This window comes from Xyrauchen texanus, chromosome 25 (genome assembly GCF_025860055.1).
Source record: "Xyrauchen texanus isolate HMW12.3.18 chromosome 25, RBS_HiC_50CHRs, whole genome shotgun sequence".
In the NCBI taxonomy this organism is placed as follows: domain Eukaryota; kingdom Metazoa; phylum Chordata; class Actinopteri; order Cypriniformes; family Catostomidae; genus Xyrauchen; species Xyrauchen texanus.
In genome coordinates, this window is record NC_068300.1 from 14,675,491 (window position 1) to 14,695,324 (window position 19,834).

Below are 19,834 nucleotides of genomic sequence, written 5' to 3' on the forward strand. Positions count from 1 at the left end.
TCGACGGCCTCTGACGACGTTACAGATCCTTCAAACTGATTGGCTACATGTGCCAGAGCGCTCCTCTGGTCCAATCACGAACAATCTCAGTCAAACAGCTTTATTTGAGTGTACATGGACGGAAAGCGTGACACGGAAGGTAAAGCGAAAAATGCGCTTGAATTTTTTTTTAAATACTTTTTGTGCTTGGAAGGATGTAATAATTTTATAATATATATATGTGTATACATTAACCAAATAAATATTTTACATTAACGCATAGGACTGAAATACGTGTACTGAAATTCAAGTACTCAGTGGTAGATGCTGAATATGTGATGCTGAAACAATTGTAGGCCACACTTGTTATGAGCTGTTGCCTTTAGATTCTTGAATATTTAAAATATTCAATATTTTAAATGAAACTGTATATGTTAAAGTTGTGATTTTGTTTACAGACCTGAATATAATGCAGTTGATTTGATCCCTCATGTCACGTGGAGAGGACAGTTTGGTTCAGTGAGTGTTGTTGGTTGAATCTGTCTGCCCTGTACACTACTAGAAATACTGGCAATGTCTCTGCTGGAGGACATTGCTGATCTATTGCGATATGTCCTGGAATACTTTGGAGTGCCAGCTGACATGGTAAAGATAATTAATATTTGGGAATGTCATTTTGATGTGCAGATACAATTTGACTATTTGCAAAAAAATGTTTTGCATATGATCTTTACGTTCTGAGCTACAAACTACATATTTTTGCTGAGTATATCTTTGCCAACACTGATGCACTATATGTTGTTGCAGCTGGTTCCAGTATGGGACAGTACCCTGTGTGGGCAATACCGGAGCATAATCCGAATGATTGGGACAAACCTACTTCTCTCTCAGTACCCTAGACTGCAGTTTCAGGTATAGAAAGACTTCTAATTTTGATCTTGATGTGCACTGGTGTTGTTATTGTTTATCCTATTTAAAAACAGATATCACCTTTACCATTTGGATTTCCCAAAGAATTTAGCTATTCTGAAATCAGTGTTGACAGTCTTTGCAAATCAGATGCTTTGCTGTTAGGCATGCAACTCATGCATCACAGAAGTGTGTGACTTGCTACTTCTGCTGAACACAAACAAAGATGTTTAGAAAAATATCTTAGCTCTGTAGCTCAATACAATGCAAGTGAATGGTGACCATATCTTTAAATGTGCAAAAGGCAGCATAAAAATAATCCTTAAGACTCCAGTGGTTAAATCCATATCTTCAGAAGTGATAGAAGTGTGAGTGAGGAACGGATCAATTTAAGTTCTTTTTTACTATAAATTCTCCTCCCTAAATGTGAATCGCCAAAAATATAAATACGGTGAAAGTGAAGATTTTTAGTGAAAAGGACTTAAATGTTTTTCTGTTTTTCACCCAGACCTATCATATTGCTTCCAGGAATATGGATTTAACCACTGGAGTATTGCTTTTATGCTTCCTTTACATGCTTTTTGGAACCCTTAAGTTCTGGCCAACATTCACTTGCGTTGTATGGACCTACAGAGATTTTTTATTTTTTTTAAACTCTTAGTTTGTGTTCAGCAGAAGAAAGAAAGTCTTCTACATCTGGGATGACATGAGGGTAGTAAATGATGAGAGAATCTTCATTTTTGGTGAACGATCACTTTAAAAGTTTCGCACACTGCATGCTTGCATACACAACATGTATGCATTATCTTAATTTAGAATATTAATAAGCATTTGGGAAGCACTTTAAAGTTTCTTTGTATGTAGCATGTACAATGCTTACAAGATGAACTCAAACTGTCTTAAGTGCTATATCAATAATAAGCTCTGACTCTCTGTTTCCAGATTCCTCTGCAAACACTTAGTAGACATGGCCATATTGACATCTCAGTGGACACTCCAGTTATTCCTACATTAGCTGATGTGTTGTGGCTGGTGGAAGATGAAGGAGACAGTCACACTAAATTCAGGTATTTAGACATTAAAAACTGTCAGAGTACAATTTTAAGAAATGGACACCTTCAGTGTCTGGAAGTCTACTGTTCTAGTTCCGGGGCCGTATTGAGAGACATCCTAAGATCCAGAATGATAGTAACCATGGCGATTTCAGTTAAGATATAATTTAGAGCTCTGAACCTGTTAGTTCTTAATGTAATATGTTTCTGTAATATGGCCCTGGGTACTTGACCAGGTGTGTACATCATTTTTGTGTACAAATGTTTTATTTTGTCAATTTAAATTGTCATCATATTTCATCATGTTTATAACAGGAATGTCATCCCGCTGAGGAAACACTGTGTACCGCAAGGTGTTGAGATTCCCTCAGTGGGGTCTGAACGCCCAATTTCTGTGTCCGTGCGTGCACAGAGAGGAGGCAGGCTGCTGGGGCAGGGCACCCAACCAGAGGCCCTGCAGAAGATCTCAGCTCTGGAAGAGGAACTCCAAAGACTACGAGCACAGATTGCATTGATAGTCACAACTCCAGCAGGTACAATATGTAGTCAGTCTGGCAATGATGTAAAGTTGCTTGTGATGCTGCAGAGACCTCTCATAATAGACACACTCTTTGTAGGGATCTGCTTTTTTAGCTACAAACCCAATTCACAAAGATCAGATTGTATTTTTAAAATACATGTTTTATACTGTACTGTTACATACTGTAACTACATACTGTCCAAAATTACCATTTAGTGAATCAAAGCTGCAAAAACAACTCGTTCCGAAATCCTCAGGTTTCTGGCATCTGACACCCTCATTTACATGGCGATAATGCCTGTTCAATGTTCAGAAAATTGTGCGGATACAGCAAGGTTAAAAAAAAGTATAATATACTGTTTTTACACATGGATACCAATGCAGATTGTATTTCTTAAAGGAATATTCCGGGCTCATGTCAAGTTAAGCTCAGTCGACAGCTTTTGTAGCATCATGTTGATTAACAAAAAAAAATATTTGGACTTTTTTAAATTTTTTTTAAGAAAATTGAGGTTTCAGTGAGGCACTTACAGTGGAAGTAAATTAAGCCAATTTTGGAGGGTTTAAACTCTGAAATGTGAAGCTTATAGTTTTATAAAAGCACTTGCATTAATTCTTCTGTTAAAACTTGTGTTATTTGAGCTGTAAAGTTTTTTAAATTGTCATTTTTACAGTGGTTTTAGTGTTTACGGCGTAACGTCTTCCTCGTGTGTGAACATGATTTTAGCATGATAAAAATCATGGATTTTTCCAGTGTTACAAAATGTACTAGATTACAGGGTTTAAAGGCCTTATGTTTTCATCACATCTAATTTGTAATATTGGATATAATGTTACACCGATAAGGTTAGAAAGCAGCTGGGGTGCCTGGGTAGCTCAGCGAGTATTGATGCTGACTACTACCCCTGGAGTCGTGAGGTGGAATTCAGGGTGTGCTGAGTGACTCCAGCCAGGTCTCCTAAGTGACCAAATTGGCCCGGTTGCTAGGGAGGGTAGAGTCACATGGGGTAACCTCCTCGTGGTCGCTATAATGTGGTTTGCTCTCAGTGGGCTGTATGGTGAGTTGTGCGTGAATGCCACGGAGAATAGCGTGAAGCCTCCACACCCGCTATGTCTCTGAGGTAACATGCTCAACAAGTCACGTGATAAGATGCACGGATTGACGATCTCAGATGCGGAGGCAACTGAGATACATCCTCCACCACCGAGGCGAGTCACGAGGACTTGGAGCGCATTGGGAATGGGGCTTTCCGAATTGGGGAGAAAATCGAGAAGAAAAAAATGAAATTTGTAAAATTGGCTATAACTTAAAACAGAAAAGGTTAGTAAGTAGTTTTATTACACAAAAGTCATGTTAACATGCCTTATAATGTCTTGTGGCTATATTTTTTAAACAATGAGTATTTTAATGTTTACAGATTGACCCCATTAACTTCCATTGTAATTGACACACTGGAACCCAGATTTTAGCTTTTTTTTTTTTAAAAGATGAGGGACTAGTCTAAATACATTTTTGTGGTAATCAACATTGTGCCACAAATGCTGTCGATTGAGCCCAACTTGTATTGAACCCGGAATATTCCTTTAAAGGCACAGCAACAAAAATGGCATGTTTCTTATTTTAAAGTTCAGAGAGAGGGTGGCAATGGTTATGAGTGTTTTTGGTGCAATAATAAAACAAATTATAATGATATAACCCCTTTAATTCTTCATTTTGTGCTGTATATCTGTTGCTCATCTGTTGTCTCTATGGCCTTCCAGGTGATCCCGCCACTCCATGTTCTACTTCTCCTCTAACTCCTGACTTCACTTCTACTCCCATCTGTGTCCCACCCCCTCCACCACCACCTCCTCCTGCCTTTGACAGTTCCACGGAGGTGTCAGTGTCAGAGGTGATTCGTCAGAGACAGGCAGCGAAAAGAGAAAAGACTGCGCAATGTGAGCCATCTGCGGGTACAGCACCTGCTGTTCTGCCCTCCATGTTAGAGGTTCTGAGAGACCTGAATCAGGTCAAACTGCGTTCTGTGGAGAGGTAAGATATACTGGATATGGATACTCTAACAGTGAGAAGTTTGGACACTTACACATTCCCATACCCATTTTTTCCCACATTTGAAAAAAATAGTAAAATTATTTCAACTACCGTAATTTCCGGACTATTGAGCGCACCTGAATATAAGCCGCACCCACTGATTTTTACAAAAAATATGATTTTGAACATAAATAAGCCGCACCTGTCTATAAGCCGCAGGTGCCTACCGGTACATTGAAACAAATGAACTTTACGCAGGCTTTAACGAACACGGTGTGGCAGCGGGGGCGTGGTCAAGCGCCCGTCCGGGAGAGAAAAGCGGTAAGGGCGCTTACACCTGAGCTAAATTATGTCTAACACCGGTATCTAATTTCAGTAAGCATGGGGAGAGCGGCATAAAAAGGCAGCAGCCACAGAGCTGAGAGAGTGACACACGTCAGTCTAGTGTTGGCGCATAGAAGAATTGAGAAACTTTATAAAATTGATTGTAAACATTGCTGTGGCCATTAAAAGCCTTACCTGGAACGTCAAGTGCCCTGCTGAAAACTGTCACACTGGTGCCCGTGTGACAGTTTTCCCAAGAAGGACACGTGAAGCAGGGCACTTGAAATTAGACACCGGTGTTAGACATAATTTAGCGCAGGTGTAAGTGCCCTTACCGCTTTTCTCTCCCGGACGGGCGCTTGACCACGCCCCCGCTGCCACACACGGCTTGTAATAAAACATTTGCAGTAAACAGTAGCCTACCAAGAAAGTCATTGGTCACTATCTTCCTCGTCCTGTGCACTGAAACCACTGAAGTCATCTCCTTCGGTGTCGGAGTTGAATAGCCTCAGAATAGCCTCAGCTTTAGTTTAGAGTCAATTCCTCACGCTGCTGTTTCCAGCGTCTTATCATCGACTCATTAAGACCAAGCTCCCGTGCAGCAGCCAGATCAATCGCCTTCAACTTGAAAGCAGCATCATATGCGTTTCTCCATGTCTTTGCCATGGTGAGGGTGACAAAATTACTACCGTAATCAGAATGATGGGAAGTTTGAGCGCTCGATTTAATCTAAACAGTAAACAAAAAAGTTGTTTGACCTTAACCCGTTCGGCAATTTCATTGGTCAAATGAAAGCTTCACGCCAAAAAACTGAGCACGTCACAGAATGTTTTTTTTTTTTTAATAAAATTTGAAAGCGGGAAAAATCCATATATTAGCCGCGTCATTGTATAAGCCGCGAGGTTCAAAGCGTGGGAAAAAAGTTGCGGCTTATAGTCCGGAAATTACGGTATGCAAAATAACACAGAATTAAGTATGGGAATTATGTAGTGACAATTTTTTTTTAAACAAATCCAAACTATCTTTGCATAGATTACAGTCCTGTGCACCCATACACCCTGGATACTTTTTATTAGTATTAAAAGAGTTCCCATATATGCTAAGCACTTGTTGACTGTTTTTCCTTCAGTCTCTGAAGAAGTGTGTAATTTCTGCACCACCCATTGGAATTGCACAGATAAACATTATTTCAAGGAAATCAGTCTATGAATGGCTTACTTATAGTTGTTTTTTCATATTAAATACATAGGAATAGTTCACCCAAAAATGAAAATTCTCTCATCATTTACTGACCGTCATGTCACCCCAGATGTGTATGAGTTTCTTTCTTCTGCTGAATACAAATTAAGATTTTTAGAAAATATTTCAGCTCTGTTGGTAAATATAATGCAAGTGAATGGTGGCCAGAAATTTGAAGATTAAAAATTAAATAAAGGCATCATAAAAGTAATCCAAAATACTCCAGTGGTTAAATCCATGTCTTTAGAAGCGATATGATAAGTGTGGGTTAGAAAAAAAATCTATATTTAAGTCCTTTTTTACTATAAATTATCCTTCCTAAATGTGAATTGCCAAAAATCTGAATGGTGAAAGTGAATTTATGTCTGTTTCTCACCCACACCTATCATATAGTCTCTGAAGACATGGATTAAACCACTGGAGTCTTATGGGTAACTTTTATGCTACCTTTATGCTCTATGCTTTTTGGACCTTCAAAGTTCTGGTCACTATTCACTTGCTTTAAATGCACATACAGAGCTGAAATATTCTTCAAAAAATTTGTGTTCTGCAGAAGAAAGATCATCTGGGATGGCATGAGTGAGTAAATGATAAGAGAGTTTTCATTTTTAATCAGTAATTGTAAATGAGTAAAATACTAGTAGAAAGTTTTTTTTTTACAGAAAAATGTACATGAAGAAATTTTTATTGTTAACATTATACATTTATATCTTTCTACAAACCTAGTTATAAGAATTTAAGCATTAGCTTTAAATCACGTTTTTAAGATGATGAGAAAAAAGTTGCGGCCAGACCTTTGACTGGCATTGTTTATAAAATGCGTTTTGTGAAATACATATTGAGAATGCAATACTGAACTGAGCATTTTGACATAAGATGCAGAAATCCATTATAATGTGTGTATATTTGTTCTTTTAGGTCTCCAGGTGGAACTCCAGTAAAGAGACGGAAAAGTAAAGGCATGGCATGTTCTTCAGACCCAGCAGCTCTCATCGCTGAAGCACTGAAACGAAAGTTTGCACACAGACTGAGAGAAGTTTCGTTTGGTAAAGAGAACTGCTCGGCTGAACCCTCTCCGTTCAGCAGCCCAGACACACCCAAAGTAGGTCCCCTCTTAATCCTCTGACATTACTTATTATTGACACACAGCCAAAATATTTCTAACCAGTAGGGATGTGCATTTTGGTTATTTTGTTCAAGGACTGAGGAATAGAGAGAAATCAGGGCAAGGTTGTGTTTTCCGTCGACTATTTTATTGGTTTGTCTCAGTAAGTATATGTAAGTCAAATAGATGTTTTTGGAGGTTGCATCATGTTTTATTTATTTTTTTCAGCATCTTGTCATGTTTTTGCAATATGGCTACAAAAATTAAAACTCCCATTGACAATATTTGATATACAGTGAGGAAAATAAGTATTTGAACACCCTGCTATTTTGCAAGTTCTCCCACTTGGAAATCATGGAGGGGTCTGAAATTGTCATCGTAGGTGCATGTCCACTGTTTGAGACATAATCTAAAAAAAAAAATCCAGAAATCACAATATATGATTTTTTAACTATTTATTTGTATGATACAGCTGCAAATAAGTATTTGAACACCTGTCTATCAGCTAGAATTCTGACCCTCAAAGACCTGTTAGTCTGCCTTTAAAATGTCCACCTCCACTCCATTTATTATCCTAAATTAGATGCACTTGTTTGAGGTCGTTAGCTGCATAAAGACACCTGTCCACCCCATATAATCAGTAAGAATCCAACTACTAACATGGCCAAGACCAAAGAGCTGTCCAAAGACACTAGAGACAAAATTGTACACCTCCACAAGGCTGGAAAGGGCTACGGGAAATTGCCAAGCAGCTTGGTGAAAAAAGGTCCACTGTTGGAGCAATCATTAGAAAATGGAAGAAGCTAAACATGACTGTCAATCTCCCTCGGACTGGGGCTCCATGCAAGATCTCACCTCGTGGGGTCTCAATGATCCTAAGAAAGGTGAGAAATCAGCCCAGAACTACACGGGAGGAGCTGGTCAATGACCTGAAAAGAGCTGGGACCACCGTTTCCAAGGTTACTGTTGGTAATACACTAAGGCGTCATGGTTTGAAATCATGCATGGCACGGAAGGTTCCCCTGCTTAAACCAGCACATGTCAAGGCCCGTCTTAAGTTTGCCAATGACCATTTGGATGATCCAGAGGAGTCATGGGAGAAAGTCATGTGGTCAGATGAGACCAAAATAGAACTTTTTGGTCATAATTCCACTAACCGTGTTTGGAGGAAGAAGAATGATGAGTACCATCCCAAGAACACCATCCCTACTGTGAAGCATGGGGGTGGTAGCATCATGCTTTGGGGGTGTTTTTCTGCACATGGGACAGGGCTGACTGCACTGTATTAAGGAGAGGATGACCGGGGCCATGTATTGCGAGATTTTGGGGAACAACCTCCTTCCCTCAGTTAGAGCGTTGAAGATGGGTCGAGGCTGGGTCTTCCAACATGACAATGACCCGAAGCACACAGCCAGGATAACCAAGGAGTGGCTCTATAAGAAGCATATCAAGGTTCTGGCTTGGCCTAGCCAGTCTCCAGACCTAAACCCAATAGAGAATCTTTGGAGGGAGCTCAAACTCCGTGTTTCTCAGCGACAGCCCAGAAACCTGACTGATCTAGAGAAGATCTGTGTGGAGGAGTGGGCCAAAATCCCTCCTGCAGTGTGTGCAAACCTGGTGAAAAACTACAGGAAACGTTTGACCTCTGTAATTGCAAACAAAGGCTACTGTACCAAATATTAACATTGATCTTCTCAGGTGTTCAAATACTTATTTGCAGCTGTATCATACAAATAAATAGTTAAAAAATCATACAATTGTGATTTCTGGATTTTTTTTTTTAGATTATGTCTCTCACAGTGGACATGCACCTACGATGACAATTTCAGACCCCTCCATGATTTCTAAGTGGGAGAACTTGCAAAATAGCAGGGTGTTCAAATACTTATTTTCCTCACTGTATATTGTGATAATTATGTATTTACTCTGATTAAAAACAAAACAAAACAAAACTTTTGAGCCATTTCAGAGGAACCATCATTTCTTCCAAACAGCCATTGTAGCCAAGTAGATCAAAAATGTTAAAGGCATTGAATAAAAATCTATTTAAAAAAAAAAAAACGAATGGCTTGTTTTCCAAAATGTTTCACTAAATGAACACAAGAGAGAATGAGATTTAATCATCTAGTGTACACTACATAACTCAAGCTCGTCTCATTTGATGTTTTGAGTCGGCAACTGATCTGTGACAAGAAGTCTCGGATCTCACGACGAATGGTCTTGTTGTGTGCGCACTGCTATGACAGTTTTCAAAAGAGCTTGATATCTAGACGTCTTGTCTTCAGGTGTGCGACAAACGAGAGACAGACAATGAGCCAAAGCCAATTAAATGTATAGAGAGAGCAAGAGGAGGGCAAGTTATTAGGAAGCAGAAGACCACAAATAAAATAAAACTTTACCCACATCTTCCTACCCACTGTTTTTTTTATTATCAGCTGTTTTTTCTTTGCAAAGGGTGCCAATAAAGGCGAAAAGAGGCAAGAGCCGTTTTTTCAAGTTTGTTTGTTGTTTGTTTTACAAGAATAAACTGTTTGTGAATGTATTTGATTATTTTAATTTAAGATGCATTTGGGTGATCCCTTTGAAACGGAGCGAAAGGCAGCTGTAACGGCAGCGAAAGGCAGCTGTAACGGCAAGTTTTTCACTGATTACGTTCAGTTAAGATTACGATCGGAAAGTGTAAAAAAGCATATGTATGAACATGCTCAATAGGGACACAGAAATGAGCAGCACACATGTAAGAGTACTGTACTTACAGGTACTGCACTAAAATAACACTAATATTTTTGCACTTCCTTTCTCGTCTTTTACTTTTTGCGCTTTATTATCATCCAGTAAAACGTATCGGTTACCTAACGTAACCTCGGTTCTCTCTAGATGAGGGAACGAGTATTGCGTAAGCTAGCTTACGCTACGGGAAAGATTCATCTTTTCTGAGATATTGAAGCCAAAAAATTATCCTTAATTTTTGTATCCATTGTCAGCGCAGTCGCGGCAGCTGCAGACCTTGAGCCGGGCTAGCTAGCGAGCTCATAGGTTGCTCTCGCGGCAACTGCTGCAGCCTATAGACGAGCTTGAGCGAACTTCGCATCCAATGAGAGGCGTCCGGCGCTCACTGCAACAAAGCCCGCCAAAATGGGCGTGACTAGAGTGCATATAAGCGTGGTTCGTAGGCTGGAACCCTGGTTTTCATTGACTGAAGCGAAAAGTTAAGCTAGTGGCGCGAGCACGGCCGGCTACGCAATACTCGTTCCCTCATCTAGAGAGGACGGTAGGATTACGTTAGGTAACCGATACGTTCTCTTACGAGAGGTTCTCTCGTATTACGTAAGCTAGCTTACGCTACTGGGAACCCATTGTCAGCGCCGTCGCGTCAAGCATCCACTGTATGAGCCCCAGGGAATTAATTGGGGACCGGGGAGCCCTTATGAGTGGGGAAATAATATTTGGCCGGCAAGAATGCGGGTCATTGATTGTGTAATACATAAGCACATAGTGGGAAGGGAGCGACAAGCGGCGGTGCGGTCTGTGTGGAATGTGTCCCATCAGTGCAGCTCACCAGGGAGCTGTAGCGTATTAAACCGCTAGTAGTTTTGCCTGCAGAGCGGGCACTTCCATATTGTAAAATCTGACAAAGGTGGAGGGAAGTCCATCCGCTGCCACACATATGTCGTGAATGGAAATCCGCTGGACCATGCCCGCGAGGATGCCATGCCTCTAGTGGAGTGAGCCCTAATGCCCAGCGGGCATGGCAGGTCTTTTGACGCGTATGCAGCAGCAATAGCGTCCACTATCCATCTAGATAGTGTCTGTTTCAGGCGGCGAGACCTTTGGTGCGCCCTCTGAGCGAAACGAAAGCTGCTCAGAGCGTCTGAAGCGGCGGAGCGCGCAGTATACAATCTCAGTGCTCTGACCGGGCAAAGGAGATTGGCGTCGCGTTCGCTATCGGGTGCTGGCAGCGCCGATAGGAAATGACCTGTGCTCTGAAAGGAGTACCGATCACCTTGGGAACATAGCCGTGTCTAGGCTTTAAAATGACCTTGGAGTCACTTGGTCCAAACTCAAGACACGCAGCGCTGACAGACAGCGCGTGAAGGTCTCCACACGTTTGACTGATGACAGGGCAGTCAGAAAAGCGGTTTTGAGTGAAAGGTATTTCAAATCCACGGATTGAAGTGGTTCGAAAGGGGGCTTTCATAGTTTCGAGAACTATAGAAAGATCCCAGATAGGAACCGATGGAAGCGCGGGGGTTCATCCTTCTAGCTCCCTGAGGAAGCGGATGACCAGCTCGTTTTTACCCCATGACTGGCCGTGCAGGGGTTCAGCGAACGCCGCAACGGCCGCCACATCACTTTGAGCGTGGATGGGGATCTGCCCTTATCCAGCAGCTCTTGTAGAAATACTGAGCAGCGGCGACACCCCACATGTCCGCGGGTCCAGGTCTCGGTCGGTGCACCATTTTGAGAACACAGACCATTTTGGCGCATAGAGTCTTCTCGTGGAAGGGGCTCTATCTAGCGTGTATGATGGTGTTTATTACTCCTTCTGGCAGAGCGGCGGGTAGTCGTTGATCACCCACGCATGCAGCCCAGCGCTCTGGGTGGGGATGCCAGATTGTGCCGCGAGCTTGAGAGGAAATCTGCTCTCACTGGGATGGGCCACGGGCTGTCAGTGACAGCTGCGTAAGCTCCTGGAACCATGTCTGATTCTCCCAGCGTGGGGCTATGAGGAGCACCGAGTGGCGCGTTTCCCTGATCCTCTGCATTACCTGTGGCAATAGCGAGGCGGGAGGGAAGGCGTAAGCGAGCGTCTGGGCCAGTCCTGGGCCAGCGGCGTCCTCGCTTCGAGAAAAATATTGGGCAGTGAGAGTTCTCTTTGGGCGCAAAGAGGTCTATCTCCGCTCTGCCGAATAGGTGCCATAGCGTCTGGACTGTTTGAGCGTGCAGGGACCATTCCCTGGGGAATATTGTCTCTGGACAGTCTGTCCGGGCCGTCGTTCAGGTGGCCTGGCACGTCGCGTCGCCCTCAGCGGCGCAGGTGGCACTGGGACCAACTCAGTATGCGTTTAGATCAGATGGAAGAGGTTCCTGGATCTGACACCGCCCTGGCGGTTTAGGTAGGATACCACAGATCTGTTGTCCGAGCGGACCAGGGCGTGGTGACCCTGAATGACCGGGAGAAAGCGCCGCGGCGTGCTCGACCGCTATCATTTCCAGACAATTTATGTGAAGGAGCTTTTCCTGAACTGACCATAGGCGAAAACCGGAGAGCCCTGCGCGGACCGCGCCCCAACCCGTGTTGGACGCGTCTGTCGAGATGACTTTCGGCGAGATACAGCTCCCATTGTCACTCCCGCTGATACCATTCGGCCACTGTCCAGGGCTGCAGAGCTGAAATACAGGTCTGAGTCACCTTGATGGGCTGGCGGCCTGTGGCCCAAGCCCGGCGAGGCAGCTGGTGTTTAGCCAATGCTGAAGCGGAGCATGTGCAGTAAACCCAGCTGAAGTACTGCTGCGGCTGAGGCCATGTAGCCTAGCACTCTCTGAAATTTCTTCAGAGGTGTGAGGCTGTTCATCTGAAATGACGCGGCTAGTCAGCTGCACACGGCGCAGCTGTGTAGATAAGCGAGCCGTCATTGCCACTGAGTCTAGTTCTATTCCAAGGAAGGAAATTGCCTGACTGGGCTGTAGTGAGCTCTTGGTCCAATTGACTGCAAGGCCCAAACTGTTCAGATGACTGAGGAGAACTGTCCTGTGAGACAGAAGCTCCGTATGTGATTGTGCCAAAATCAGCCGATCGTCCAAATAGTTCAGAATTCGCAAACCCTGACTCCGCAGGGGTGCGGCGCCAGCGTCCATGCACTTCGTGAAAGTACGGGTGCTAAGGACAGGCCGAGCGGAAGGACGGTGTATTGATAAACCTGGCCGTCGAGGCGAATCTCAAGAATGGCCTGTGACGGGGATTTATCTGAATCTGAAAGTATGCATTTTTCAGATCGAGAGAAATAAACCAGTCCCCTGGAGCACATGCGTGAGGAGTTTGCTGGTTGTAAGCATTTTGAGCGGTCTTTTGCAAGCGCTTTGTTCAAAACCCTGAGATCTAATATTGGTCTGAGGCCGCCGTCTTTCTTGGGGACAAGAAAATAACGGCTGTAAAACCCGACTTCAGCTCAGGGAGGCGGCACTCTCTCTATGGCCCTTTTGCACAGAAGGTTTGCTATTTCTGAGCGAAGCATGCACGCTGCTTCCGTGTTCAAAGTAGTTTCGAGCAGCTCTGAAGCAAGGAGGGCGGCGATCGAACTGTAGCAAATAGCCCTGTTTTATTGTGCTTAACACCCATTCGGATATCCCTGGAATATCTTCCCACGCTTTGAAGCGTAATGTTAGAGGGTGAATGGCCAAATCGCTCTGATTGCCGCATACAGCGCACTGAACAGAATGTGTGGCCGCTTACTGTGCTTATGCTGGACTGCTGCGCGAGACAGCATGGACAGGCTGTTCTGTGAGTGACTTCCGATTGAGGTGAATGGGGAAAGAGTCACGTCTGTTAAGTGATGCGCAAGCATAGCCACGAGCACGGGACTTACAGAGAAGTGTTTGCTGGCCGTGTGACAGAAGCGGGCAGAGAATGGGCGCGCGCACGTATTCGTGGCGCATTTATTGACTCTAACACTCGAGTGGTTCAGTAACCGCTTTTGAGTGTGCTCTGATGGGGACACGGAGCGTGTAATGCTTGTGTGTAGAGGTGAACACTAGATTGTGGGCACATTTTCTACACATAAGGCTGGTCGTGTGACAGAGCGGCCAGAGAATGGGCAGCGCGACGGATTAGGTGAGTGCGTTTATTAACCCTAACACTCGAGCGGGTCGTAACCGCTTTATGTGAGTGTGCTCTGATAGGGTCACGGGACGTGTAATGCTTGTGTGTAGGGGTGAACACTGAATTGTGGGCACATTTTCTACACATAAGGCTTTATTTTGAGTCGCCGTGGAAGCGGCGTTTGAGTGCAGAGCAAGCGGGTAATATCACCGGCTTGTTGGCTGCTGAATCCACCACTGCAGTAGCCTGAGAGAAGGGGACTGACAGGAGCGTCACGGGACTTACATACAGCTGGCCGTGTGACAGAGCGGGCAGAGGAGAGCAGCGCAGCGGGCTCGTGGTGGCGTTTATTAACTCTAACACTCGGCGGGTCGTAACCGCTTATGTGAGTGTGCTCTGATAGGGACACGGGATGTGTAATGCTTGTGTGTAGGGGTGAGCACTGGATTGTGGGCACATTTTCTACACATAAGGCATGTTTACTCTTTACAAGATTTCTTTGGGTCGCCGTGAAAGCGCCGTTTGAGTCTGCAGGCAAGCGGGTAGTATCACCGGCTTGTTGGCTGCTGAATCCACCACTGCAGTAGCCTGAGAGAAGGGGACTGACAGGGGCGAAGCTTTGGCGGTGGTCCGGCCGTGGCGGGACTGAGCCGTCGTTTTCTCAACAACGCTAGGAGGAATTCGGTTGCTCAGGTTTCAGTACAATCTTAGGCCGAGGCCCGCAGGGGGGCGGCGGTCTGCGGCGGCTGTCTGAGCGCGATCGAGGGCGGCCGCCCTGTCGACGCTGAGATGTCTGGCTTGTTGAGCTTGGCGCTGTGAAGAGGCTCGTGCAGGAGGCTGGTCACGTGGGCGGCCTGCAGAGGAGCTAGCGCGATGAGGCAGAAAGAGATTCATGGCTTGAGCTTCGAGAAACGGTCAACAATGCCACTCACCGCGGAACCGAAGAGACCGGACAGAGAGAGCGGCGCGTAGTGCGTTCAGCTTCTCCCAAGTCGGCTAGTCAGATCTGAAACAGCCTCTGTCTGTTAGACGGCCATGGAATGCAGAGCAGATGCGGCTTGGCCGGCGGCGGTATAGGCGCGGCCAACACAGGCGGAAGTACTTCTGCAGGCCTTAGGCGGAAACACCAGCTAGACCGCCATCTCGCGGAGGGCGGGCAAAGGTCGCGGCGTGGAGTCTGTTGGGAGCCTGCTCAGGGGCGGTGACCACTCGAGCCCGAGGCGGTCGACGGCCTGTGTGAGGAGGCGTTAGTTCCCCTTCGACTCGGGCGGGTCCTGCTGGATTCCTGGGCTGAGGAGGAGGCGTGTGAGCCTGACCACTCCTCGCTGTCGAAGCCATGATGGAACAGCCCTTATCCTCCGCTTCTTCGTCCGAGATGGCAGCAGAGCAGCCGCTCGGCGGCAACTGCGGCGTCCGGTGGGCGGGGAGGGTGAAGGCGATGCTCGAGGGAGGGGCTCCGGCGAGGCAATCGCTTCTACCACTGGTTCCGGCAGCCTTTGAGAGCGGCGCTTTTACTGCTGCGGCTGAATGGAAGGCGGCGGCGGCTCGGTCCTGAGCGCTCGAGTCGAGCCCGCAGGGTCGACATCGGAAGCTCCTCGCAGAGATCGCATCCGCCTTCAGCGAGGTGAGCTCTACATGCCCCAGTCCCAGGCAGAGGCGCCAGATGGCGTGGCGGTCTCCGGTGCTGAGAAGGGCGCGGCATGAGCGCAAGTGGAGCGAGGCATCTTTAAAAAGACGCTCATACTCTTTTGTGAAGTTCATAAGAACTAGCTTGCTTTAAAAGGATACGTCGCCGGATGGCGTAGCTCGCAGGACGGCTGAAGGTGGCGAAGACGGCCGGCTTCTTCGAGCGCTGTCCACGCTTGCTTGATGCCCCTCGAGCGGCACGCGGCTTCCAGTTCAGAGATGTGAAGAGCTTCGCTGAAGAGATGAAAATCAGGGTTCCAGCCTACTGAACTACGCTTATATGCACTCTAGTCACGCCCATTTTGGCGGGCTTTGTTGCAGTGAGCGCTGGACGCCTCTCATTGGATGCGAGTTCGCCCAAGCTCGTCTATAGGCTGCAGCAGTTGCCGCAGAGCAACCTATGAGCTCGCTAGCTAGCCCGCTCAAGGTCTGCAGCTGCCGCACTGCGTTGACAATGGATACAAAAATTAAGGATAATTTTTTGGCTTCAATATCTCAGAAAAGATGAATCTTTCCCGTAGCGTAAGCTAGCTTACGCAATACGAGAGAACCTCTCGTAAGAGAACCCAGACGTAATTATCGATGTATATCCTCATGAAATCAGAGACGCTCTCCTCAATCAGAACACTAGTGGTCAAAAGAGACAACCAGGTGTAATGGTGATGTATCGCTTGTACATTTGTGATCAGACCACCCAAAACTCATCTTACTACCAGGTGTAAACATGGCCTCAGTCGGGGACGAATGGTCATGTACTTGATACACTAAAGTCCTGAAGTGTTCTCACCAGCATGATGAAAAGCAGAACTGTGAGTTACAGGCTGCAGATTGCAAGCCGTGTAGTGTAGTGGCTTTATATACAATGATGTATAGTAGCTTAATAAAAAGCATATTTACCTTCATATATTTTTAATAAAATGTTTTTTTTGTGAATGAACAAGATGTGCAAAACTCCACTTATTTTTGGAACCCAGTTAAATATTGCATAATACTAAATTATTACTCTGGGACCCAGTCATGTTTATAATATAAACTGAACTATCATTATTATTTTAAGGATTTGATAAGATGTATATAAAAGTATCATAATATATTTCTGTCCCATTTACTTCACCTTTACCTGGAGCTTTTATTTTGACACTGAAAGTTCAGTTTGTAGTTTACAGTGCCTGCCATCTGTTGAAACGCTGTCATCTCCTCCTTTTCTGCTATACCGTGCTGTCTTTGTAGAATTGTATAAATATGCTGTTTATAATGTTTGAATTTTCTTGAATGCGTGTTAAAAACTTGAGCCCCGTGCGTGCACAGAATAGTGCTTCACCCGTTTATTCTGAAGGACACACAGACCATGTTTATCCGTCTTTAATCGCAGCCTTTTGCAGTTTAATAATCATATATGACCATATCGCCATTTTGATGTTATTTTGATTAATTGTGCAGCCCTGAAGGATCGTGAAATTGGTCTACTGATCAAATAAAAAGCACATTTAAATTATCGCAAAATTCCTGTCATTGCTTGAATTTTAAATCGTTAGCAAAACCACTGTGATTATATCGTGAATTTTCGATATATATCGCCCATCCCTAATTTCACATTACATTAAAAATCCAGCCATATTAGCAGCCTAATAAAATTAATTTATTTTTCATGCAGCTGGACTGCCTAGTGGGGTCGGCCACTGAATACTACTAATTTAATTTTGATAATCCCCCTATTGGACTGAAAGTAACAAGTTACCAAATAAATGCCATTGTAACCAAACTGTATTACAAATAGAATGTTTTATTTTATTATTTGTGTTTGCATGATCAATTATTGCTGTCACTTCTGAAAATGAGAGTGCTCTTGAGTTACGGCATGCCCATCCCATGAAAATGACCCCTTAGATTGTAGATGTTATGCAAATTTATAGCAGGTTGGCAGAGGTGAGATGGAGTTCCTAAGTGGCATAAAATTAAAATAACATGCAAACATGACCTGGGAAATGGATCATAATCTAGCTGGGATGGCTCGAGTGGGATTCAGAAATGCCTTTTGACCCTTTCCTGTGTGTTACGCTGTCTATTTCTCTTTTGCACTAAGATCAAGTGTCAAATAATTCAAAAGAATAACATTTAGACCAGCAGAGGGCAATATTTAATCACACTTTCCTTTGCAGCGGTTACAAGTTTAAAACCCAGTTGAATCCCACTAATGGATTCCCTCTACAAATAATAGCGTTTCTTTATTACAACGTGTTATTTAAAAATGCTAATATCATTGCTAAGATAATAATTCATTTTTAGCTAATTGTTTTGATTAAATCTAAGTGAGGCTTACTGAAAGACTTGTGGTCTTATATCAAAGGGATAGGATTGTTTGTCCCACTTTTCAAATCTTTCCAACACCTGTATTTGTGTTATAGCATTGTTACATAATACACAGAAAGATCAGAACTGTTGACATTTCACAATAACTGAGAATGGTTTTAGTGACATTGTTCATCTTGAGAGCATTGAGTTTTTTTGTGACTTCAATTTGGTTTGGTTTACAGATCTTCAATCACACCAGATGCAGCCAGGGACGCATTTATCTTTGACCTTTGACTTTAATGTCTACCAGGAACAAAGTTGTGTCATGGACTGATAACATATTTCTTTTTCTATGTTGATTGCACTGTTTGTCTTTCCTTCTCCCTTTTTTCTCTAAATGTATAACATGGGCTTCCATCAGAGGACAGTGTGCGTGTTTTGGAGCGATTTTTGTATATGCTGATTTTTATTTTTTTATTTGTAAATATTCTACACAAAGGACTTGTTAATTGTGAATGTAAATGGCTAAATAGCAATGCAATTATGAGCAATTCAGTTACTTTCAAAATAGGATATACAGATGGCTGAACTATGCAATTCTTTTAATTTGTTTCCTTTTTATAAACTGATGTCTTTAAATTAATGATTAGACCTAGTTGTACTAACAAGGGTTCTCTAATCATCTTCAGCATTTAAGTAAAAAAAAATGGTACCTGTTCTGCTCTTAATTTATGAATACATTTTTCTGCTGTACTTTCATCCTCCCCTACAAAGTGCTAATGCAGTTTAGCTTTCAAAGGCAATAAACAAGCTCTAAGCTTTTGAATTTATTTTTTTACCCCCTTTAAAAGTGTGTACTGCTACATCTACATTATTAAAGGGTCATTTCAGCAGGGTTTTTTTTATTATTATTATTATATTTATTTATTTACTGACTCATGCCCTCCCAGATGTGTATGTCTTTCTTCTGCAGAACACAAATGTAGATTTTTAGAAGATTATCTCCGCTCTGTAGGTTCATTCATTGCAAGTGAATGGTGACCTTTGAAGCTCCAAAAGCACATTATGGCAGAATAAAAGTTATCCATAAGACTCCAGTGTTTTAATCCATATCTTCTGAAGCAATCCAGTTGGTTTTAGGTTAGAACAGACCAACATTTAACTTTTACATTGCCAAGGAGACTGCTGTCTAGATGTACAATCATGACCTCAAGCTCGATCCCTCCCTTTAGCGCCATCTATCATTCTGCACATGAGTTAAGCACTAGGAAGTGCAATTGAGCTTGAAATCATGATCAAGCCTTGATACTGCAGTTGTGTAAAAGGATTTATATTTTGGAGCACTTCAGAAGACATGGATTAAAATCACTGGAGTGATATGGATTACTTTTATTCTGACTTCATCTCCTATTTGGAGCTTCAAAGGACTGATCACCATTCACTTGCATTGTATGGACCTACAGAGCTGAAATATTCTTCTGAAGATCTTCGTTTTGTTCCGCAGAAGTAAGTTATACACATCGGGGAAGGCATGAGGGTGAGTGAATGATGAGAGTATTTTTATTTTTGGGTGAACTATCCCTTTAACCTTGAAGCATGTAAGTGAATACAAAACTAAATGCGTAAATAACTTTTTTAAATAATTGTTTGCCATTATTATGGAATAGTTCACCCACATGTGAACATTTTATCATTTACTCACCCTCATGTTGTTCCAACCCCATTTGACTCTTTAATGCAACAAAAGGAATTTTAGAGACTAACAACCTGAGTCACCATTCACTTTCATTGCATCTTTCCATACAATGAAAGTGAATGGCGACATCTTTTGTGTTTCACAGAAGAAAGAATGCCATGTGGGTTTGGAACAACATGA

The 19,834-nt window shown here is 43.5% G+C and overlaps 1 protein-coding gene across 1 annotated transcript; it reads left to right on the plus strand.

Annotated features, from left to right (window-relative positions):
• Positions 1-98: 98 nt before the first annotated feature.
• Positions 99-18,763, plus strand: mtfr2 (mitochondrial fission regulator 2). The gene is made up of 8 exons (XM_052092129.1): positions 99-139; positions 438-624; positions 787-891; positions 1,831-1,955; positions 2,256-2,473; positions 4,222-4,492; positions 6,974-7,157; positions 18,201-18,763. Exons 2-8 carry the CDS (start codon positions 553-555, stop codon positions 18,243-18,245), a joined length of 1,020 nt encoding a protein of 339 aa, XP_051948089.1. The 5' UTR covers positions 99-139; positions 438-552; the 3' UTR covers positions 18,246-18,763.
• The last annotated feature ends 1,071 nt before the right edge of the window (positions 18,764-19,834 follow it).